General features: G+C 37.0%; 1 protein-coding gene across 3 annotated transcripts in view; it reads left to right on the top strand.

The window, feature by feature from the left end:
• Positions 1-841: 841 nt before the first annotated feature.
• The window catches only part of alg14 (ALG14 UDP-N-acetylglucosaminyltransferase subunit), a 286,344-nt gene continuing 269,687 nt past the window's right edge, over positions 842-17,498 (top strand). For 2 of the 3 annotated variants that reach the window (XM_051933027.1, XM_028811114.2), the window contains exons 1-3: positions 842-1,041; positions 9,759-9,910; positions 13,059-13,181. In XM_051933027.1, coding sequence (XP_051788987.1) covers positions 891-1,041; positions 9,759-9,910; positions 13,059-13,181 — 426 coding nt within the window. In that variant the 5' untranslated portion in view covers positions 842-890. Of the gene's footprint in view, positions 1,042-1,078; positions 1,167-9,758; positions 9,911-13,058; positions 13,182-17,498 lie in introns of those variants that run through there. The other variant, XM_028811115.2, reaches the window with a different exon arrangement.

The raw sequence follows: 17,498 nt of genomic DNA, 5'->3' as shown, positions 1-17,498 counted from the left end.
ATGCTAATAATTATTATTAATAATAAAAGTGAATGCAGCAGTTTAAGATTAAAATAAGAAAGTAGGGGTGTGGAATCGAAAGGAGTGAGTCAACTAAAAGTAATAATAAAAGGTTGCATAACTAATAAATGCTTCGGCAGTATTAAATAATGGGGATAGAATGAAATTCTTCAAACCGTGTGGCCCTCCAGGACAGACTGTCCACCGCTGTTTTAAACATGTAGAAGAAAATCAGGCTGTTAAAACAGAAGCAGGCATGACGATTTCAATTGATTAAAAATAATTTGTAATCCTTTCATTTTGATATTTTGAGCAATCGTATTTTAGAGATGCCTTGCATCTACACCTTTTCCCTGTAGTTCCAGTACAATTTAAGACAAAAATTACAGCCCTTCCATCGTTGAGCACTCTAATTCATGCACGCGCACCCGTTAATTTAAGGTTTGTACATTTCACTATGTAAGACATGTAGCTGTATCAATTATCTACTGTGCAGCATTTTCTATTGCTTTATAAATAGAACTTTCAGGCTAAACAAAAAAGGATACAATAGATTTTTAAAAATCATAAAAGGATGCGCCATTTCGAAACTGATGAGATGGTGAGAATATGTTTTTTACTAGGGCGTCCAAGAAAAGCAATTAAATCTGAACTTTGAATAATTAAATACCCATGTCCCGTTTAAAGTCGTGACTACTGGTCAGCACCTCAAATGTATTTAAAAAATATCGAAAGTGTTTAGAAAAGCAATAGGTTATAAATCCATCGATCCTCTTACTATTTTTGCGACAGGTCCGTCCTTGGAATAGACAAAGCGCAGCCAACTATTTTGTCCTGTACAGACCACCGTAGTATGGGCGTGGTCATGATGTAAATAAGTGTTAGGCAACATGTTCTTTGTTTGTGTTGCTGCATTTTTAGGACTTTCTTTCCTTATCGCATTAGTAATTATATGTCGGATGGTAATTTTAGTAAAACACAAAGAAGAATACAAGCCTGGAAAAAGCGGATCTGTACGCGTTTTGGTGGTGGCAGGGTCAGGTAAGAGTTCGCACTTCCGGGTCTGGAATCGGAAGATGCGCAATGCGTAATAATGTTAAGCCGCGTGTCACGATTACTGCGTCTGAGTAGAGCAGAAGCGGAGTTATTCAAGTTACGCGAAAAAGGTGGATGTTTTCAAGTTGTTCGTCTGCCATTTAGAATGGACGCATGTCTGTTAATTAAGGCCAGTCTGCTTTCTCTGTCACGTCAAATTAGACTTGCTAAGTTTTCCACTGCATATGCTTTCCATTATAAGGTGTAAAATACATGTGTAGATGTAATTCAGCTGCCCAAATAATGGTATGTATTCAAGGCAGTTTCTCCGAAGTCTTTACTACTTAGGTTAATGCAAGTTTATCCACTGACTTCGGTTCGCATTACGTTTCAGCATTGGGGATACAAGTCAATATGGACATAGGAGAGGTCAGATATACTGTACAGCATAAGATAAATTAGTATCACGTTTTAGCAAATCCATCCATCCATTTTCCAACCCGCTATACTGTATTCCTAACTACAGGGTCACGGGGGTCTGCTGGAGCCAATCCCAGCCAACACAGGGCACAAGGCAGGAACCAATCCCGGGCAGGGTGCCAACCCACCGCAGGACACACACAAACACCCATACACCAAGCACACACTAGGGCCAATTTAGAATCACCAATCCACCTAACCTGCATGTCTTTGGACTGTGGGAGGAAACCGGAGCGCCCGGAGGAAACCCACGCAGACACGGGGAGAACATGCAAACTCCACGCAGGGAGGATCCGGGAAGCGAACCCAGGTCCCCAGATCTCCCAGTACAGTACTGTACAGGTAATAATAGTTTTGAGACTGTAGGTGTACTTGCCATGACATGAGCTGAATTGTTGTACAATGAGAAGGCGACTGTACTCTTGTTTTTCACGGTATTAGCTTCGACAAAACCAATTAAAATAACAATCACTGAATATTTGTTTTTGATATTGACAGTTATAACCGTTCATTTTTTCTTTGATTTTAAAACTTTAAAAATGTTTAAACTTTAATTTTTTATTAATTGTGAAAATTTAATTAATTGTAAAAAGTTTTAGAATGCACACTAATTGCATAGGTGTAAGTTCATCCAAATCACTCGGCAAACAATCTTTCATTGGGATTGTTTCAGTCTCAATTATTTGCATGACTTTAGTATAACATATAAGGAAGCTATGGTTTGTGATTTGTAGCTAGAGATCCACAAAGGATGAAAATGGGTCACGTATCTTAAAATAGTTTATTCCTATGCTTTCGACAACCTGCCAGGTGTCATCATCAGAGGAAAAAGATTACACATACAGGAGCCAAAGGCAATATATATAGCAGTTGGAGGGCGAGGTTGTAAGGGGTGTGGGGGGATTAATAAGGTGTTGGTCATAAAGTCTTTTTTTATTATTTGGATGTTCGTACAGGTAAAACCTGAAAATTGGACAAACCTTGAGCTTTACCCAGGTTATGCTAGGTTTACCCAATTTCCAGGCTCTACCCATAACATATATTTATAATGCAAAAGCTGACTGACTTCCTATTTAGTTAAAAAGCTGAAATTTGGCAGGATATTACATCTAGGTCAGAAGATATCCAGTGTTAAGGGACATTTCAATATATCATTAGTTAGGGTTAACACTCCCCCCTAAAAACTACACAAAAATCTCAAAAATACCTTGACCGATTTGGTGACATTGTTAAAAAAAAAAAAAAAAGAAAATTAGCTGACACATTTTTTTTATTTGCCAATAGTTATTAACTTTATGGTAACTTGCATGCACTGCACATAGAGCATTCTGATTGATAAGCCACACGAGTAGCTTCACTAACCAGTAGAATGGGCAAACAACCGAAGGCAGGGCTATGTCTTGGACAGAGAGATGTGATCATGTTGTAAAAGAATGTAAGAAAAAAATGTAAAGAAGAAGTTTGGCAAATCCCAATGTTTAGTTAGTGCTGCGTTTTGCTTTTTGCTGGTGGCACCGACTTTCTTCTTGGTTGTCTGTTTCGCTCTGTCAACCTCCAACCCCTGTGGTAGTGGCTGAAAAGAAATAAAACACACTCTTTGACTGTGACAATCATAACATTAATGGAGAACCCACCCTTCCTCGCTCTTGGATCATAGTGCTGAAGACTCCAAGGGAGAAATGTTGGTTTTGGATAGGTACTTGATTTGCTGTATAGGATAGGATACCGGCACATATCCACTTCAAGTACTGCTTTGCATATGCATATATACATCTATATTCCTATCCACAGACTTTAAAGGTGCAATATATACAACTGATAAAAACACAAAAAGAAACACTGTACTTACAATGGTATAAATAATGGCAATTGTAAACATCTAATAAAGATAATATATACAGTACTCAGATTTCAGATTATTACTACTGATTTCCCTTTTCAATTTCAAAGAATACAATTTCCTGTAAAATTTTGCTTCGCAGTGACCAATAAAAGCCAAGTCACTAGAAAAAGCAGGAAATAATCTAATGCAGGAATTTTTCCTCATGGACAATGGTCTTTATAGCATGTACAAGAGTAAGCAGTTCTAGCGATCTACTGTGTTGTTTATTATTATTGTTTATTTGACTGAAGCCTTTATCCTAAACAACTTACAATATTTGGTTTTTTTTTGTATGAAGCACGGGCAGGTGAAGTGATCTGCATATGGCCACACAGTATCAGTACCAAGATTTGTATTTACAACCTCAGGGTTTGAAGTTCTTTGTCCAAAGCCTTAACTATGACAACACACTTCCTACCAATAATAATAGCCCTTGGTAAAAAGAAAAGCAAAATAACTACAAATATTGTATACAGAAAAGCACCATGTTAGTTGGTTAGTGCTTCTGATATATCCAGTTAACTGACAGCACTATATTAAACCCCCATTGTCTTACAAATTATTCCTGTTTAACATAGCTAGTCATCAAATATGACAATGTCACTTTCTACATCGGTACTTGAAGGAAAGTGTTGGTCTCTTCTGGAAAATGTATAATGTGTGTTGCTTAGTTTGTTTCCTTGTGTCTTCATAAATTTGCTTATAGCACGTGAATGTATAATACACTTTCCTCTTTATTAATAAATACCATTTTGCATTGGAGTCCATGTCTTTTTCTACCTTTTTGAGCACACTTTCTATTAGATATTTCACAGTGAATTGTTTGGCCCCTCTTCTGGTTCTTCATGTCCAACTATCTTTTTTTCTTGCTTGTTCTTATAGAACACGCTGCTCATCCAATTCAAAGCAATTCTTCACTGGTCAGTTCTTCTAGAACAGTTTCTGTTTGCTCTCCTGTATCCTTTTCATTCTATTCAAGGTTTAAGTTGTTGCCAGCTCAACAATAGCTTTGTTTATTTTTCAAAGTTACTCATTTTTTCATGACCTTCAAAGTTATTATCTCATTGTTTTTACAGATGCCATTCATACACTGCCTGGTGACGTCATCCCACACCAAAGCAGCAGTGATAAATATTGTACTCTTTTAAGAACAGTATGAGTGTCTTTCTAGTACCTTCATCAGTTGCAGTAACTGCTTGTAAAAACATCTTTTTTAGATAATAGTACATGAAAGCTGCAATAACCCCTTGATCCATGGGTTGGATAAGTGAGGTTATATTGGGAGAGAGATCCCCTATAAACGGGTGATGTCCAGGAACATTGTCTAGAATTAAAAATATTTTTAAAGGAACCTTTTTCTTTCATACATTCATTTTCAAATTCACTTGCATGACAATTCACTAAGTAAAGCCTTTTCAGTAAGATTTTTTGGTGCTACAGTATTGCACAGGGAGTGTGTGTTTGTTTTTAAAGTCCCTAGGGTTTTCATACCTGTACAAACACAGGCAGGCATGTTCACACCAGTGTGTGTTTTGATTTTCCTCCCACATCCCAAAGACACGTGTTACCTTAGTCTAATAAGCTAGTCAAAGATACAGTATACCAATATGACTGTGCGCAGGCAATAGACTGACAATCTTTTAGTTGTTTCCCATGTTGCACTGGGTAAGGAGATTAGGAAGTGAATGAATTTCCACCTTTATTTATTCTTTCCAAACCTGAACACCACACTGTTTATCCCTTTCAAAAAGATGATCTAAAAAAATTAATACCCATTTTGATGAGAACAGGCCATTTAGCCCAACAAAGCTCACCAATTCTTTTTGCGTTTTTTTTAAAATAACATTAAGTCAAATTTTGAAAATCCTTAAAACTCATTACACTACTTGTTAATTTATTCCATATGTCTATGTTTTGTCTGTGTGAAGAAGAGCCTTTTAAAGTTTGTCCAAATGTTTCCTGTAACAAGTGTTCATCTGTATCCCTTAATTTAAATGAACAACTGGGATCCACCATGCTAATTACTTCCAGTGTTTTTAGCACATCGGCCATGTCACTTCTTCACTTTTCTTCATAATTCATACCTCACAGTCCTGTAGTCAGCCCAGTCTCCCTTCGCTAGCCTTTACCTAGCCATACTAAGTCTTTCAGATAAGTCCTAACTAATCCATTATAAAGCTGAAGCATAATTTCCCTTCACTTATACTGTACTCATCATCCTAGAGTGCTTTCAGAAAGTTTTCAGATCCCTTCAGTTCTTCACATTTTGCTATGTTGCAGTCATATCCTAAATTCATTTTAATTCATTTTTCCCCCTTGTCAAGTAACACTTAATTTCTCAGAATGACAAAGGGAAAACAGGATATTAGAAACTTGATCATGTATTTCAAATTAAAAACTATCATACTGAAAAAAGTATTCAGACCTTTTGCTATGATGCTTGGATTATGGCTCAGGCACCCTCTTAATCATCATTGAGATGTCTGTACACCTTGTTTTGTGGTGTAAATTAATGGGTATTTTTGTTCAAATGAAAGTAAATTGTATTTCTCTGAGTGGTTAATGAACATTCTCCAGCCTTTTGCTTTATATTTAGAAATTTTCAAAGCACATAATTAAATACAAAAGATAATAATGAAGTCTAATATTTCATAAGTTGCACAATCCTTTATTTTGAAGTATTAGTTATTTTAATATATATATGTCTTCATAATTGTTTTATATCCATCCATGCATTTTCAATTCATAATTGTTTTATATCCATCCATGCATTTTCAATCTCCGTTAATCCAATTAAGAGTTAAACTGATGCCTATCTTATTAGCCCTGGAGGCAAGACAGGATCCAAACCTAGTGGTACCTCTTCACAGAAACTCTTCACTCTTCCTAAGACCCATACTCACTGTCATCTGTTTAACTTGGAACCTTTCGTTTGACCTAACTTGTATACAATATATAAGATACCAAGAAAAAAAAACATGAAAAACTTACAAAGACACGGGAAATACAAGCAGTCTTAACTGTGTAGACTTATGTGTTTAATGTAAATGACACATTTTTAAATGAGCACTATTTCACTTGCTAAATTTACATTTTTTCAAACCCTGAGACATTGCTTGTCTTGGTCCTTTACATGACAAGAAGGATGCTTAAAGGCTGGTTCATGCTTTCATTAATTCCTAGCTCGATCTGTTATAATTCACTGATCTCATAGCTGAAAACTCACTAGATTTCAGTTTATTTAGACCTTCATTTCACTTGTTGCTATACATTAAGCATAAAGATCATACCACACATTTTCTTGATCAGGTACTTTGACTAGCAAACTCAATGTATATAAAATACAAAATTATGCTTGCCACCTTCAAAATCTTGCACAGTCTAGCCGTCACATATTTAGTTCAGCTTTTTCTTTCTTGCTTCTCTCCACAAGCATTCCAGTCCTCTGGCACTGGACTGCTTGAAGTCCCTCAGTAAAAACCCTATTCCAAGAGTGACATAACATTTACTGCCATGGCCCCCAATCTCTGGACGTCGCCTCTTCAATGAATTCAAGACTTTTGTTTCCTTTCTTCCTTCAAAACTGAACTGAAAGCTTTACTTTTCCATGTACTTTCTCTTTTTCTCAGTTTGTAACATTTTGTGTCTGTTGTTTTTGTATTTTGTCTTATGTTTATTCTGTATAGTCATTCAGTTGTTTTGTGTTTCATTATCATTTTGGTTTCTTTTTAATTCTTTGGTTATTGTCACTTTGTTGTTGGCTGCTTGTGTTTTCTTATTAAATTAATGCTATGAGAAGTGATATTGGGGTTTGAGATACAAAAAAAAAATCCCAAAATACCCTGTTATTTATTATTAATTTAAATATTTCCATCACTGGGAAACGCATTTTTTGTTAAGTTAGATTTACACTACACACTTACACTTGTTTTTAACTCATTTTTGGGTGGTGAATCCAGAAATGACCCCAGTTTTTTACTATCACATCCAGTTTTTACGATACAGGGTACCCTCTATTTTTGTCAAAAAACATACAAATTTTACATACAATGAAAAAATAATGAAATAATTACTTGAATGTATGGTTTATTTAAATTTATTTTGTTCATACAAAGGATTTATTGTTACTCTATGACATTTTTTTTTTACAGTAAAACATTTGAAAATTAATCAGGTAAGCGGTTAAGGTAAAAATTTACACTTATAGCTTTTCCTGGAGTGTTCAGTGTTAGGACAATCCCGCCGGATGCTCCAACAATAGTTAGCCATCATATGTACATCCCATCTACCCTGATACCGTCCTTCCATGACCTTCAAATCTTGGTGGAATTGTTCACCTTACTCATCACTGACTGCAACAAGGTTTTTCCAGGAAGTTAGAAAGATGGCTATGCAGAAAATGCACCTTGATGCTCATATTGCAACCAAGCATTTTGTAGCTCTACAAGAGTTTCTGGACAATTTCTGTGTAATTATTTGCTCGTGTGTTTCCAAGAAAGTCCTTGACAATGGCTTTGAATGATAACCAAGCATTCTTTTAGACTTCTGACATTGTCCTGATGAAATGTTCATCTTTGATGAGCTGCCAAATCTGTGGACCATCAAACACAGCGGCCTTTATTTTTTCAAATGACAGGCTAGGAAATGCCAAAATGAGGTACTTGAAACAGTCTCCTTCAGTTGGCAAAGCTTTAACGAACTGCTTCATCAGACCCAGTTTCATGTGCAGAGGCGAGAATGTAATATTCTTTCTATCAACAAGTGGCTCATGTAGAATGTTTGGATCACATGGTTTTAGGGCAGATCTTGGAGGCCAATTCTTTTCCACCCAAAGCCTCTCACAAGCTCTGCTGTCCCACATGTACAGATAACAGGGATACTTGGTGTATCCATGTTGCTGACCAAGAAGGAAGCATACCATTTTAAGGTCAAAACAGATGACCCAATTGTGTTGGTGATATTGCAACAACTCAATGACTTTCTTTATGTCTGCATATTCTTCACAAAGAGAAACTGAATGGCCAATTGGGACTGATCCAAATATATTGCCCTTGTGAAGGAGGACACACTTTAAGCTCCGCTTTGAGCTATCGATGAATAGTCGCCATTCAGTTGAGTTATAGATTGGAATTCCCAATTTCTCCATTAAACCAGGTATGTTATGGCAATACATAAAGCCACTGTCAGTTCTAAAGTACTGCAGAAATGCAATTTCTCTGGTTTGAAAGTGCGATACCTTCGTTCCTTTCTCAAGTAAGTTTTTCTCACACAGTCTTGATGCTAGGAGTTGTGAAGCCTTCTTCGATAGTCCCAAACCACGTGCCAAATCATTCAACTCATGGTGATCAAATCCCTTACGAACAGAGTCCTCTTCAATTTCAAACTCTTCATCATTGTTGTCACCTAGTTCATCACCATAATCATGTTCTTCAAGAGCGGGTAGTGTAACGAAAACCGGCACTGGGATTTCATCTGAATGAGCCACTGGGCGTATAGCCGATGGTAGACTAGGATACTCTATGTTACATTTATTTTTCTTGTTATATCCTGAAGTTTTCACTATACAAAAGTAACAGTCACTGAAATGATCTCCTGGCTCTCGCCAAACCATAGGTATACCAAATGGCATCTTATCACGTGTTCCCTTTGTCCAGATCCGTAAACCCTCAACACACTGTTTGCACACCTTATTAGGGGCCCAAGACTTATCTTGATCACCAAGTTTAACTTTGAAATATGTCAAATAGGCTTGCTCTACAAATGTGCTGATGTTCGCCCTTTGACTGGAAATGGTGAAACTGCCACAAATATAACAAAATGAATCAGGGTTGTTTAGGCACTTCGGCGAGAAACAGAAGAGCCAGACATGATCTGAAAGAAAGGAAATATGTGTGTAAGTAGAAAAATAGATTTTGCTTATTCACTACGTAGAGCAGTGCACAACCTCAGACCACACAGTCTTGTATGTAAATGAATAGCCTGTACAAATCCACGCTACAGTAATCACACTAATATAAGCGGTAGAAAAAAAACCTGACGTGATAGAAGATTGACGTGATAGAAGAAAACTAACTGCACTTTCAGAATCAGCATACCTATTTTAGTGTAAATAAGCTTAAAAATTGAAGTCAACAAAACATTTGTTCAAAATTGTTCCCCAGTGTTTGTGATTGCTAACAGTACAGGTATTTCATGCTTATGGTTAATTAAGTGGGAGTCCTAGCAAATGAACAAAATTATAAGAATACAGTAGTCTTAGTAGAGAGGTTTGTACAGAACTGATAAAGGTGTAATACATTTTATTAGACTTCTTTGTTGTACAATAGAAATAATCTTCTGGAACTTATTTTTTTTCCTCTAGGAGGTCACACAACAGAGATTCTTAGGCTGATGGAAAGTCTTTCTCCATGTTACAATCCAAGACATTATGTTATTGCTGAAACTGATACAATGAGCAAAGATAAAATCTGCTGTCTGGAAGTTTCTAGGAAATACAAATATGCTGAACAAGAGGTAAGAAAGAATTAGGTTTTAAAGCTGGCTAAATTTATTGTCCTTGTCACTGACTTGTTGTTCACAATTCATTATTATTATTATTATTATTGTCTGTACAGCAGATACCTTTGCCCAAGGGCACTTACAAAAATGGTGCACAACTAACTGAGAATCTAAACTTCAATATCAAAATATTGACAAGGTCATAATAAATCACGAATATCCAGAGAGTTATGTGTTATGAGTCCAGATGTGTTTTCTGATTTGGTGTATCTTTAGAGCAAACCTAATATTAGCAGAATGGAACTAGTTTTGATCATTAGCCACATCTGATTTCAGAGTCTAGGAGCAGTAACTGGTAACATATTTTTAATTGGCTTGGAGAGAGGTAGAGTTCTTCGTAGCCACAGGCTGAAACAGAACAGAGACCCCCTAGAAGAACATGTTGAGAGACTATAGACTATTACTTTTGACAAGTGTGCTAAATGGAAAGTATTGTACAAGAAAAAAATGGAAGACTGGATCCTATCAGCACTATATTGCCATTATAGATAGATAGCAGTTAGTGGTGGTGTGGATATAGCAAGGCACAGATTGCACTGCATAGGCAGATACTGAATAACATTTGCCGTTATGGTAGTGAATCTCATCATTTTTGTCAGCATAGGATACAAGGTGGAAACAAACCATAAACAGTCCATTGCAGGGCGAACACCCACACACCAAACACACATTAGGGTCAATTTAGCATCACTATTTGGTAGTGAATCTCCTCACATAAAATACAATATTAAAACTTCTCCATGGAATTGATTGGGAATGATAATATGTGAGAAATAATGATAAAAACATTTGTATTTCCAAAAATCTTTTAAACATGTCTTTTATATGTTAATACAGCTTTCAATTATCCAAGCCTGTTTTTTCCATTACAAATGTGCAGGAAGCCCAGGCTAAGTCTAACGGTATCAGGCACAAAGCAAGAACATATCACAGGGCACAGTTCTGCCAACACACACTCACATTCAGTCATACAGAGTTTAGTTAGAGTTATGAATCAAAATAAATATTGTCTATGAGATATGGCAGGAAGTCAAAGCACCTAGCAAAAACCCTGCCAAACATCAGGTGAACATACTGTATAACTTCTGCATTGTGCCTGGGTTGAATCCAGGTACCTGTAGCAGTGAAAGTGCAGCATTGACCATTACACAACCATTCCATGCAATGTTTGTGTGTATATTTAGTATATAGCAGTTTAGAATAATAAACTCCATTAATGAATGTTAAACTTGAATAATAAACTCCATTAATGAATGTTAAACTTAAGTGTCACGTGATATCCTCCAATATGGTTTCAGTAAATACTTCACACTTATTTAATTATAGATTAATTGTGATTGTATGTGATGTGACTGTTATTCTTATAGACACTTCTTGCTAAATCATGAATGGAATATGCAAAGTTTGTATTATGCATCCTGTTCTGCCTTTGGAAGAATATACAGTACATCTGGCAAGCCTTCTGTTCTCGTCCTTGATGGATTTACTTTGTGAAACATGCACCAAAGAGGGTTGCTGAAGCAAATGAATAATTTATATACTGCGGTTCATTCCTCTGTACTGTAACATAAAGGCAAGGTAATGTAGTGGCAGAAAGGAGCATATCATCGGCCTTAAATTTTATCGCAGCAATGTGATCGCAGCTTCTTCTGATTTGTTTTCTGTTTTCAACATGTTAAAACTAAGATGCATGTTATTGTCAGTAATTTGAATTAAATTTCATGTTTTTGGGCTTATGAGATAATTTTGCCCATTAAATGTTTTTAATTTATTAGCCTTATTAAATGAGTAAATCTATATATAACAATGAATAAGTAATTACTTGTGTCTCATTTCTGGGAAAAAGGTATATTCTTAGGGTGTGTAGCAACTCTCTGAATAGTAAGACTGTGATAAAGTTCAGTATTTAAAAACTCAGAAGTCTTACATGTCACTTTGGCTGAAGCCATTTGAAATTTTGGAAATATCTTTGAAGAGCATCTTCCCTTTGGGTATTACATTTCTGTACCTTCTAAAATCATTCTTCTCCAGCTAGCAAAAGTTGAAAAAAATACAGAAACATAATTTTTCTGGTTTTGAAAAACTAGTTAATGTATTTTTATTTTTAAGCAGATCTGACTGTTCTATTGCTTCACAGTCTTGCTGTTCAAATGGTTTACTTGCTACATTATAGCTGATTCAATACATAACAGCAAAGATTGTAGCTAGAATTAGATGTATGACTAAGTACAGGTACCTCCAGATATTAAATCACATCACTGGGTTCCATTTAACTTTAGAGCTGCCTCTTACATACTCCTTTTTCGGATATAAAGTCATACATAATTTAGGAACCACCACATTTCATAATTTAGTAATTTTTGCACCCTGTGGAGTACATTGCAGTTTAAAAATCAAAGTCTGTTTAAGTAATACTAGTGTAGAAGACAGCTATGTGGCACAAATCCCTTTTTTATTATACAGTTTTAGCCGTTTAAACATATATTTGCAATTGTCCTATGTCCAACCCTTGCATTTTAACAGGCAGTTCTCAGAAACGGCTACCATGCTCTAGTGAACAAGAACCTGGACAGATGACATCACATTAAAACATTTATACTAACAGCACATCTTGAAGATCTTTGTTAACTACAGTGATAAAATGTGAGCTGCAGAGGGCTGTTTTCTTCCCCTTTTGTTCGGAATTGCATGTGTGTTTTCTTGCAAATCCAGCTGTGTATGCCAGCAAGTATTTCTTCAAATACAATTTTAAGACTTACTTAAATTGAAATGAAACTTTCCTCCTCTGTTTCCCAGTGATTTGTATTATCACTTTTTTAAGCCTTGCTGTTCGATTTGCACTTAGGTTTTATAATATTAATCAGGTAAATTTTACTTAGTGTAACTTTGAAAAATGAACTTGAGCTTCAGAAATTTTATTTGAAAAACTTCATGCAGATTACATTTTGCAAATCATAATCATAATGGAATTGAGGTGTACTGTGTATGGGCATAACACCAGTTCAGGGATATGATTCATTGTGTTTTTCTGATTTATCATTATCTAAACTGATTTGTTGTCTTAATTTTTCTAATCAGCTTATGATCTATTGTTTTTTTTAAGTACACCATTCATAAAATACCCAGAAGCCGTGAAGTCCACCAGTCCTGGAGCTCGACTCTGCTGACTACCTTGCATTCTCTGTTGTACTCTGGGCCTCTGGTATTTACACTGAAGCCTGACTTGGTATGTAAAATATATATAGATTTTTTTTTTGTAGCATTTCATAGATGCTTGACAGCCTTTCACTTTTAGAGTCCTTCACTGTGTCAGAGAATTTCTCAAAAATTATTTCAGACTTTAAAAAATACATGGTAAGATTTTAAAATTGTTTAGATGTAATACAGGAAATAATGTGGGATTTGAATTAAAATATTTTAGATTGCAAAGATTGGAATTTAAAGCTAAAACATACACAAAAGTAGGACAATGGTAAAGACGTTTGCAAAGCAAAAAAGTAAAAGATTATTAAGCTAGAATGTTGAATTTTATTTGTTAAGAAATAACAAAACACCTGAGTTTATTACTGAAATATAACCAAGCGCATTATTTCAACAACATGTAGTTTAATTTCTGTGGATATACTGGGGATGTCCACTTGACCCCAGAATTAATTCAGTTTTGTATTACTCTGTATACCCTTAACATTGAGAATTCTTCTCACATCATCCCAACATCACTTCTATCCATTTCTGTTTTTAGCCTCTCTTTTGGTCTTCTCCTTTCTGGCTTTTTCACAGTACTCATTTCATGTAGTTATTTTCTTCATTTTTGATCTATGTATTTTATTCTTCACTGCATCACACAAATTCCCTCTACATACCATATATATTCGCGTATAAGTCAGGTCTTGAAACCCAAAAATATTGATCACAAAATCAGACCCCAACTTATACGCCCGTTCAAAAATACATCTTCGTGCTTCCTCCAATCTTGCACCAGTTTCTCAGACACATTGAATTTTGTTGCAGCAGCACCAATTTCTTTCGCCACTTCAACAACTTTTACTTTAAAACCACCTTCCTATTTTCTTCTGATCGAACACTCCATCGTAGATAAGGAATGCTTTTACAATAAAGATGCATGAGGATGTGAGATACAAAAACGCAAAACAGTGCAAACGTCACTTTTGAATAGTTTGGGTATTAACGTATGCTCACATAGGCACAATGCATAGGAAAAAATAAAGGCAGTGTCCTATGTGGTTACTTTCTCAGGTGGGCGTTAGCATATCATAATCTCTTGGACCAATAGTGTGATTTTTCCACATTTGACTCATACAGCCGACATTATAATAAACTAGAAATTATATGGTAAAATCAAGCCCCGACCTATACGCAGAGAACTTGAACGCGAGTATATACGGTAAGTCTTCTGAGCACCACACTTGTCTTCTTTTCCTTCAGTGAAACTCTGAACATCCATTTGATCATTCTATCATTCTCTTTGTTTAATTCTGTGTTCATAATTTTATTTAACATACATCACTGGACTAAGTAATTAGAAAGGCTTTTATGAAACAAACAAGTACAGCTCAGAGCAATGAGCTTAAGTATAAGATCACTAAGTGTGATTAATTACATGTAAAGTTATACAGGAGTGTCTGTATAAGTTGTTATTAACTAATCGATATATATAAAATGCAAAGTTATCTGGCTCACTCATGCACTCATCAACAAAAGCACTGTTTCCCATTTAGGTTAAAACCTGAAATTTGGCAGAATTGTATTTCTAGGTCCATAGGTATCTGCTAAGAAAGGACATTTTGATATATCAACATTTGGGGATAAAACCAACCCTACTATAGAAAAACTAAATATGCCAAAATCTAAGAAATTATTATACATATAATATATACTGTGGCAAGTGGCTGGGGGTGGCACCCAGCCGGGATGCCCAGAAGGACCAGAGGAGGGATTACGCATCCTCCAGACCGCAAGGAAGCTCAACCCTATAGGGGCCCGTGGTCACCGCCATGGGGGCGCCCCGATGCTTGGAAAGCCCTGGTCCTCAGCACTTCCGCCACACCCGGAAGTGCTGGGGGGAAGACGACCAGGGACACCCGGAGTGCTTCCGGGTGCGCAGCCAGTACTTCCGTCACACTGGGGAGTGCCGGCGGAAGATTATCGGGAGGTTGCCTGGAGCACATCCGAGTGATTATAAAAGGGGCTGCCTCCCTCCATTCAGTGGCTTGAGTCGGGAGCAGAGAAGAACGGAGCTCGGGAGGAGAGGAAACGAGGCGACCTGAAAAGAGAGAGGCATCATTTGGATAGGCCTGTACTTTGGGGGAGTTTTGGGGTTGTGTGCACCTTGTAAATAGTATATAGTGTAAATAAACGTGTGTGTGGTGCCTAAAACCATGTCTACCTGTCTGTGTCCAGGCTTCTTTCCAAAATATATATAATATGTATGTTCAACAATAAGGAGCTCCAGTGCAAGGTTATTATAGTTAATGAAAACTAAAATCAAAACTGAAAGTATTATTAAAAAAACATTTTCGTAGACCTCTGAGTCCAAAAATACCATTATTTGGAATTATCAGTGTGTGTGTGTGTGTGTGTGTGTGTGTGTGTGTGTGTGTCTGTGTGTGTGTAAACGTGATAACTCAAAAACGTAACAAGATAGTTGGATAAAATTCGTCATGTGGTTGTTACACCAAAATTGTAGATCTGTATTAACTTTTGGGCCAAATCCATCACCCGGAAGTGGTACTTTACCTGAATACATACTCAATTTTTTTTTATTCATGCAGCTGCAGAGTCCGATTTATTCAACTGAACTTTTATAATAATTGTTCCATATATTAATTTGATTTGTTGTTGATGGTTCTTTAATGTACATAAGATAAAAATATAATCATTGTCTTACGGTTTACTCCTCAAATATCCATCCCCATATCTGAGTATACGAGAAAGTCGAGGGGAGACCACTCCCGATTTTTGAAAGTAAAACGCCACTGATTGAGAGACTGACAAGGTCATCATATAAGGTCATCATATTGTTACTGACCAATCACTTTTGCTTTAAAAATATCATTTAATAATGAGGCGATACAAACAAAGGTAGGAAGGCGAAGAGAGTCTGCCAAGTGATGAAAAACTAAACATACTAATGGGTTTTTGTATTTATTCTATATTCATTTATCTTTTTTAGTTCATATTCACAACTCAAAATACCTGATATTGTGAAAGTAATCCATTAGCAGAATTACATTTTAAAATATTTGTCTTCCTTTTTTCAATGATTTTCTCTCTCTCAAAATAGTTGAAATATCATATTCTTTTTGTTCCTAACATAAGCCCTAGTTTTTTTCCTGTCTTGCATCCAAACTTGCTGCGGTAGGCTCAAGGTTTCCTGAGATCCTACTCTGGATAAATAGGTTTAGATAATGTATATGTTGTTCTTAATCGCAGATGCTGTCTCTGTCATTTTGTGCCTGTCCATACTCTTATTACCTACTCTTGCCCTGCTCATTAAGGGTTTACTGTTCTTATGGTGGGCTATTCAAGTCTCAACAGGTGGGGTCTACACACTGATTCAAGTCTTAAGAGCCTGTGGTGTAGCGGGTCCACAGCTCATGTTAAAGGCCACTTTTTATATAAATAATCGCCGGACTCGCGGCTTAGAAAGGGGGCATGGTAGTGTGGCGGAAGCGGTTCCTGGGGGAGTTCGTGTTGCGGGTGGTCCTTGCTTAAGTGCACAGGTGAGGAGTCATCTGCATCCGTAATTGTTCCCAGGGGCTGCTGATTTCCACAGCTGATCCACATCCCCGTGATAAATAGAGCGCGAGGCAGCTAGCAGGAGGAAAAAAGAAAAGAGAGAGATGGAGGTTGCAGGAGAAGAAGGTGGCAGGAAGTAGCGAGGAGAAAGCCGGTGAGTGAGAGGGAGGGAGGGAGAGAGAGCGGGCGAGCGAGCAACGCTCACAGGCAGCTGGACAGTGAGCCCTAGCGGGGTGTTTGGCCGACACCTAGGGCAGTTGGTAGTGGTCGCTCCCGCTGAGCATTGTGAGGAGCAGGAGTGACCAGAAGAAGGGTGGCTCGCCGTGGGAGTCGGGAAGCTTAGAAGGTGGATCCCCCAACCTAAGCGTCCTGGCCATTGGGGGAAGCCAAGTCTTGGTCTGGAGAGAGCGGAACCGAAGCCAGGGATCGGGAAGCCTCCAGAACAGTCGAGTAGAGAGAAGGTCAGCTGCATGTAGGGTGGCTCCCCTGGTGCATAGTCTGGAAGGGAGAAGCAGGGGAGTCACCAGTTAAAAAACACACCGGGCTTTGTGGTACAAAGGACAGGTTCCAGCCGTTGTTTTAACCTCATTGTTTTTAAAGGAATTATTTATTGTGTTTTTTTAACCTCCACTATTTCACTTCTGTTTTAATGGATTATTTATTTATTGAAGATTTTTGGTAAGACACTGCGCTTATTTATTTGGACACTGTTGTTTTTGTTTGCTGTTTTGATAAAAGCACTTTTGCACCATCCCGTTTGCTCCATTTGTTGTGCCTCACTGCT

This window comes from Erpetoichthys calabaricus, chromosome 10 (assembly GCF_900747795.2).
Source record: "Erpetoichthys calabaricus chromosome 10, fErpCal1.3, whole genome shotgun sequence".
In the NCBI taxonomy this organism is placed as follows: domain Eukaryota; kingdom Metazoa; phylum Chordata; class Cladistia; order Polypteriformes; family Polypteridae; genus Erpetoichthys; species Erpetoichthys calabaricus.
The sequence above is the reverse complement of the archived record's forward strand: the minus strand, read 5'-3'. Positions and strand labels throughout refer to the sequence as shown.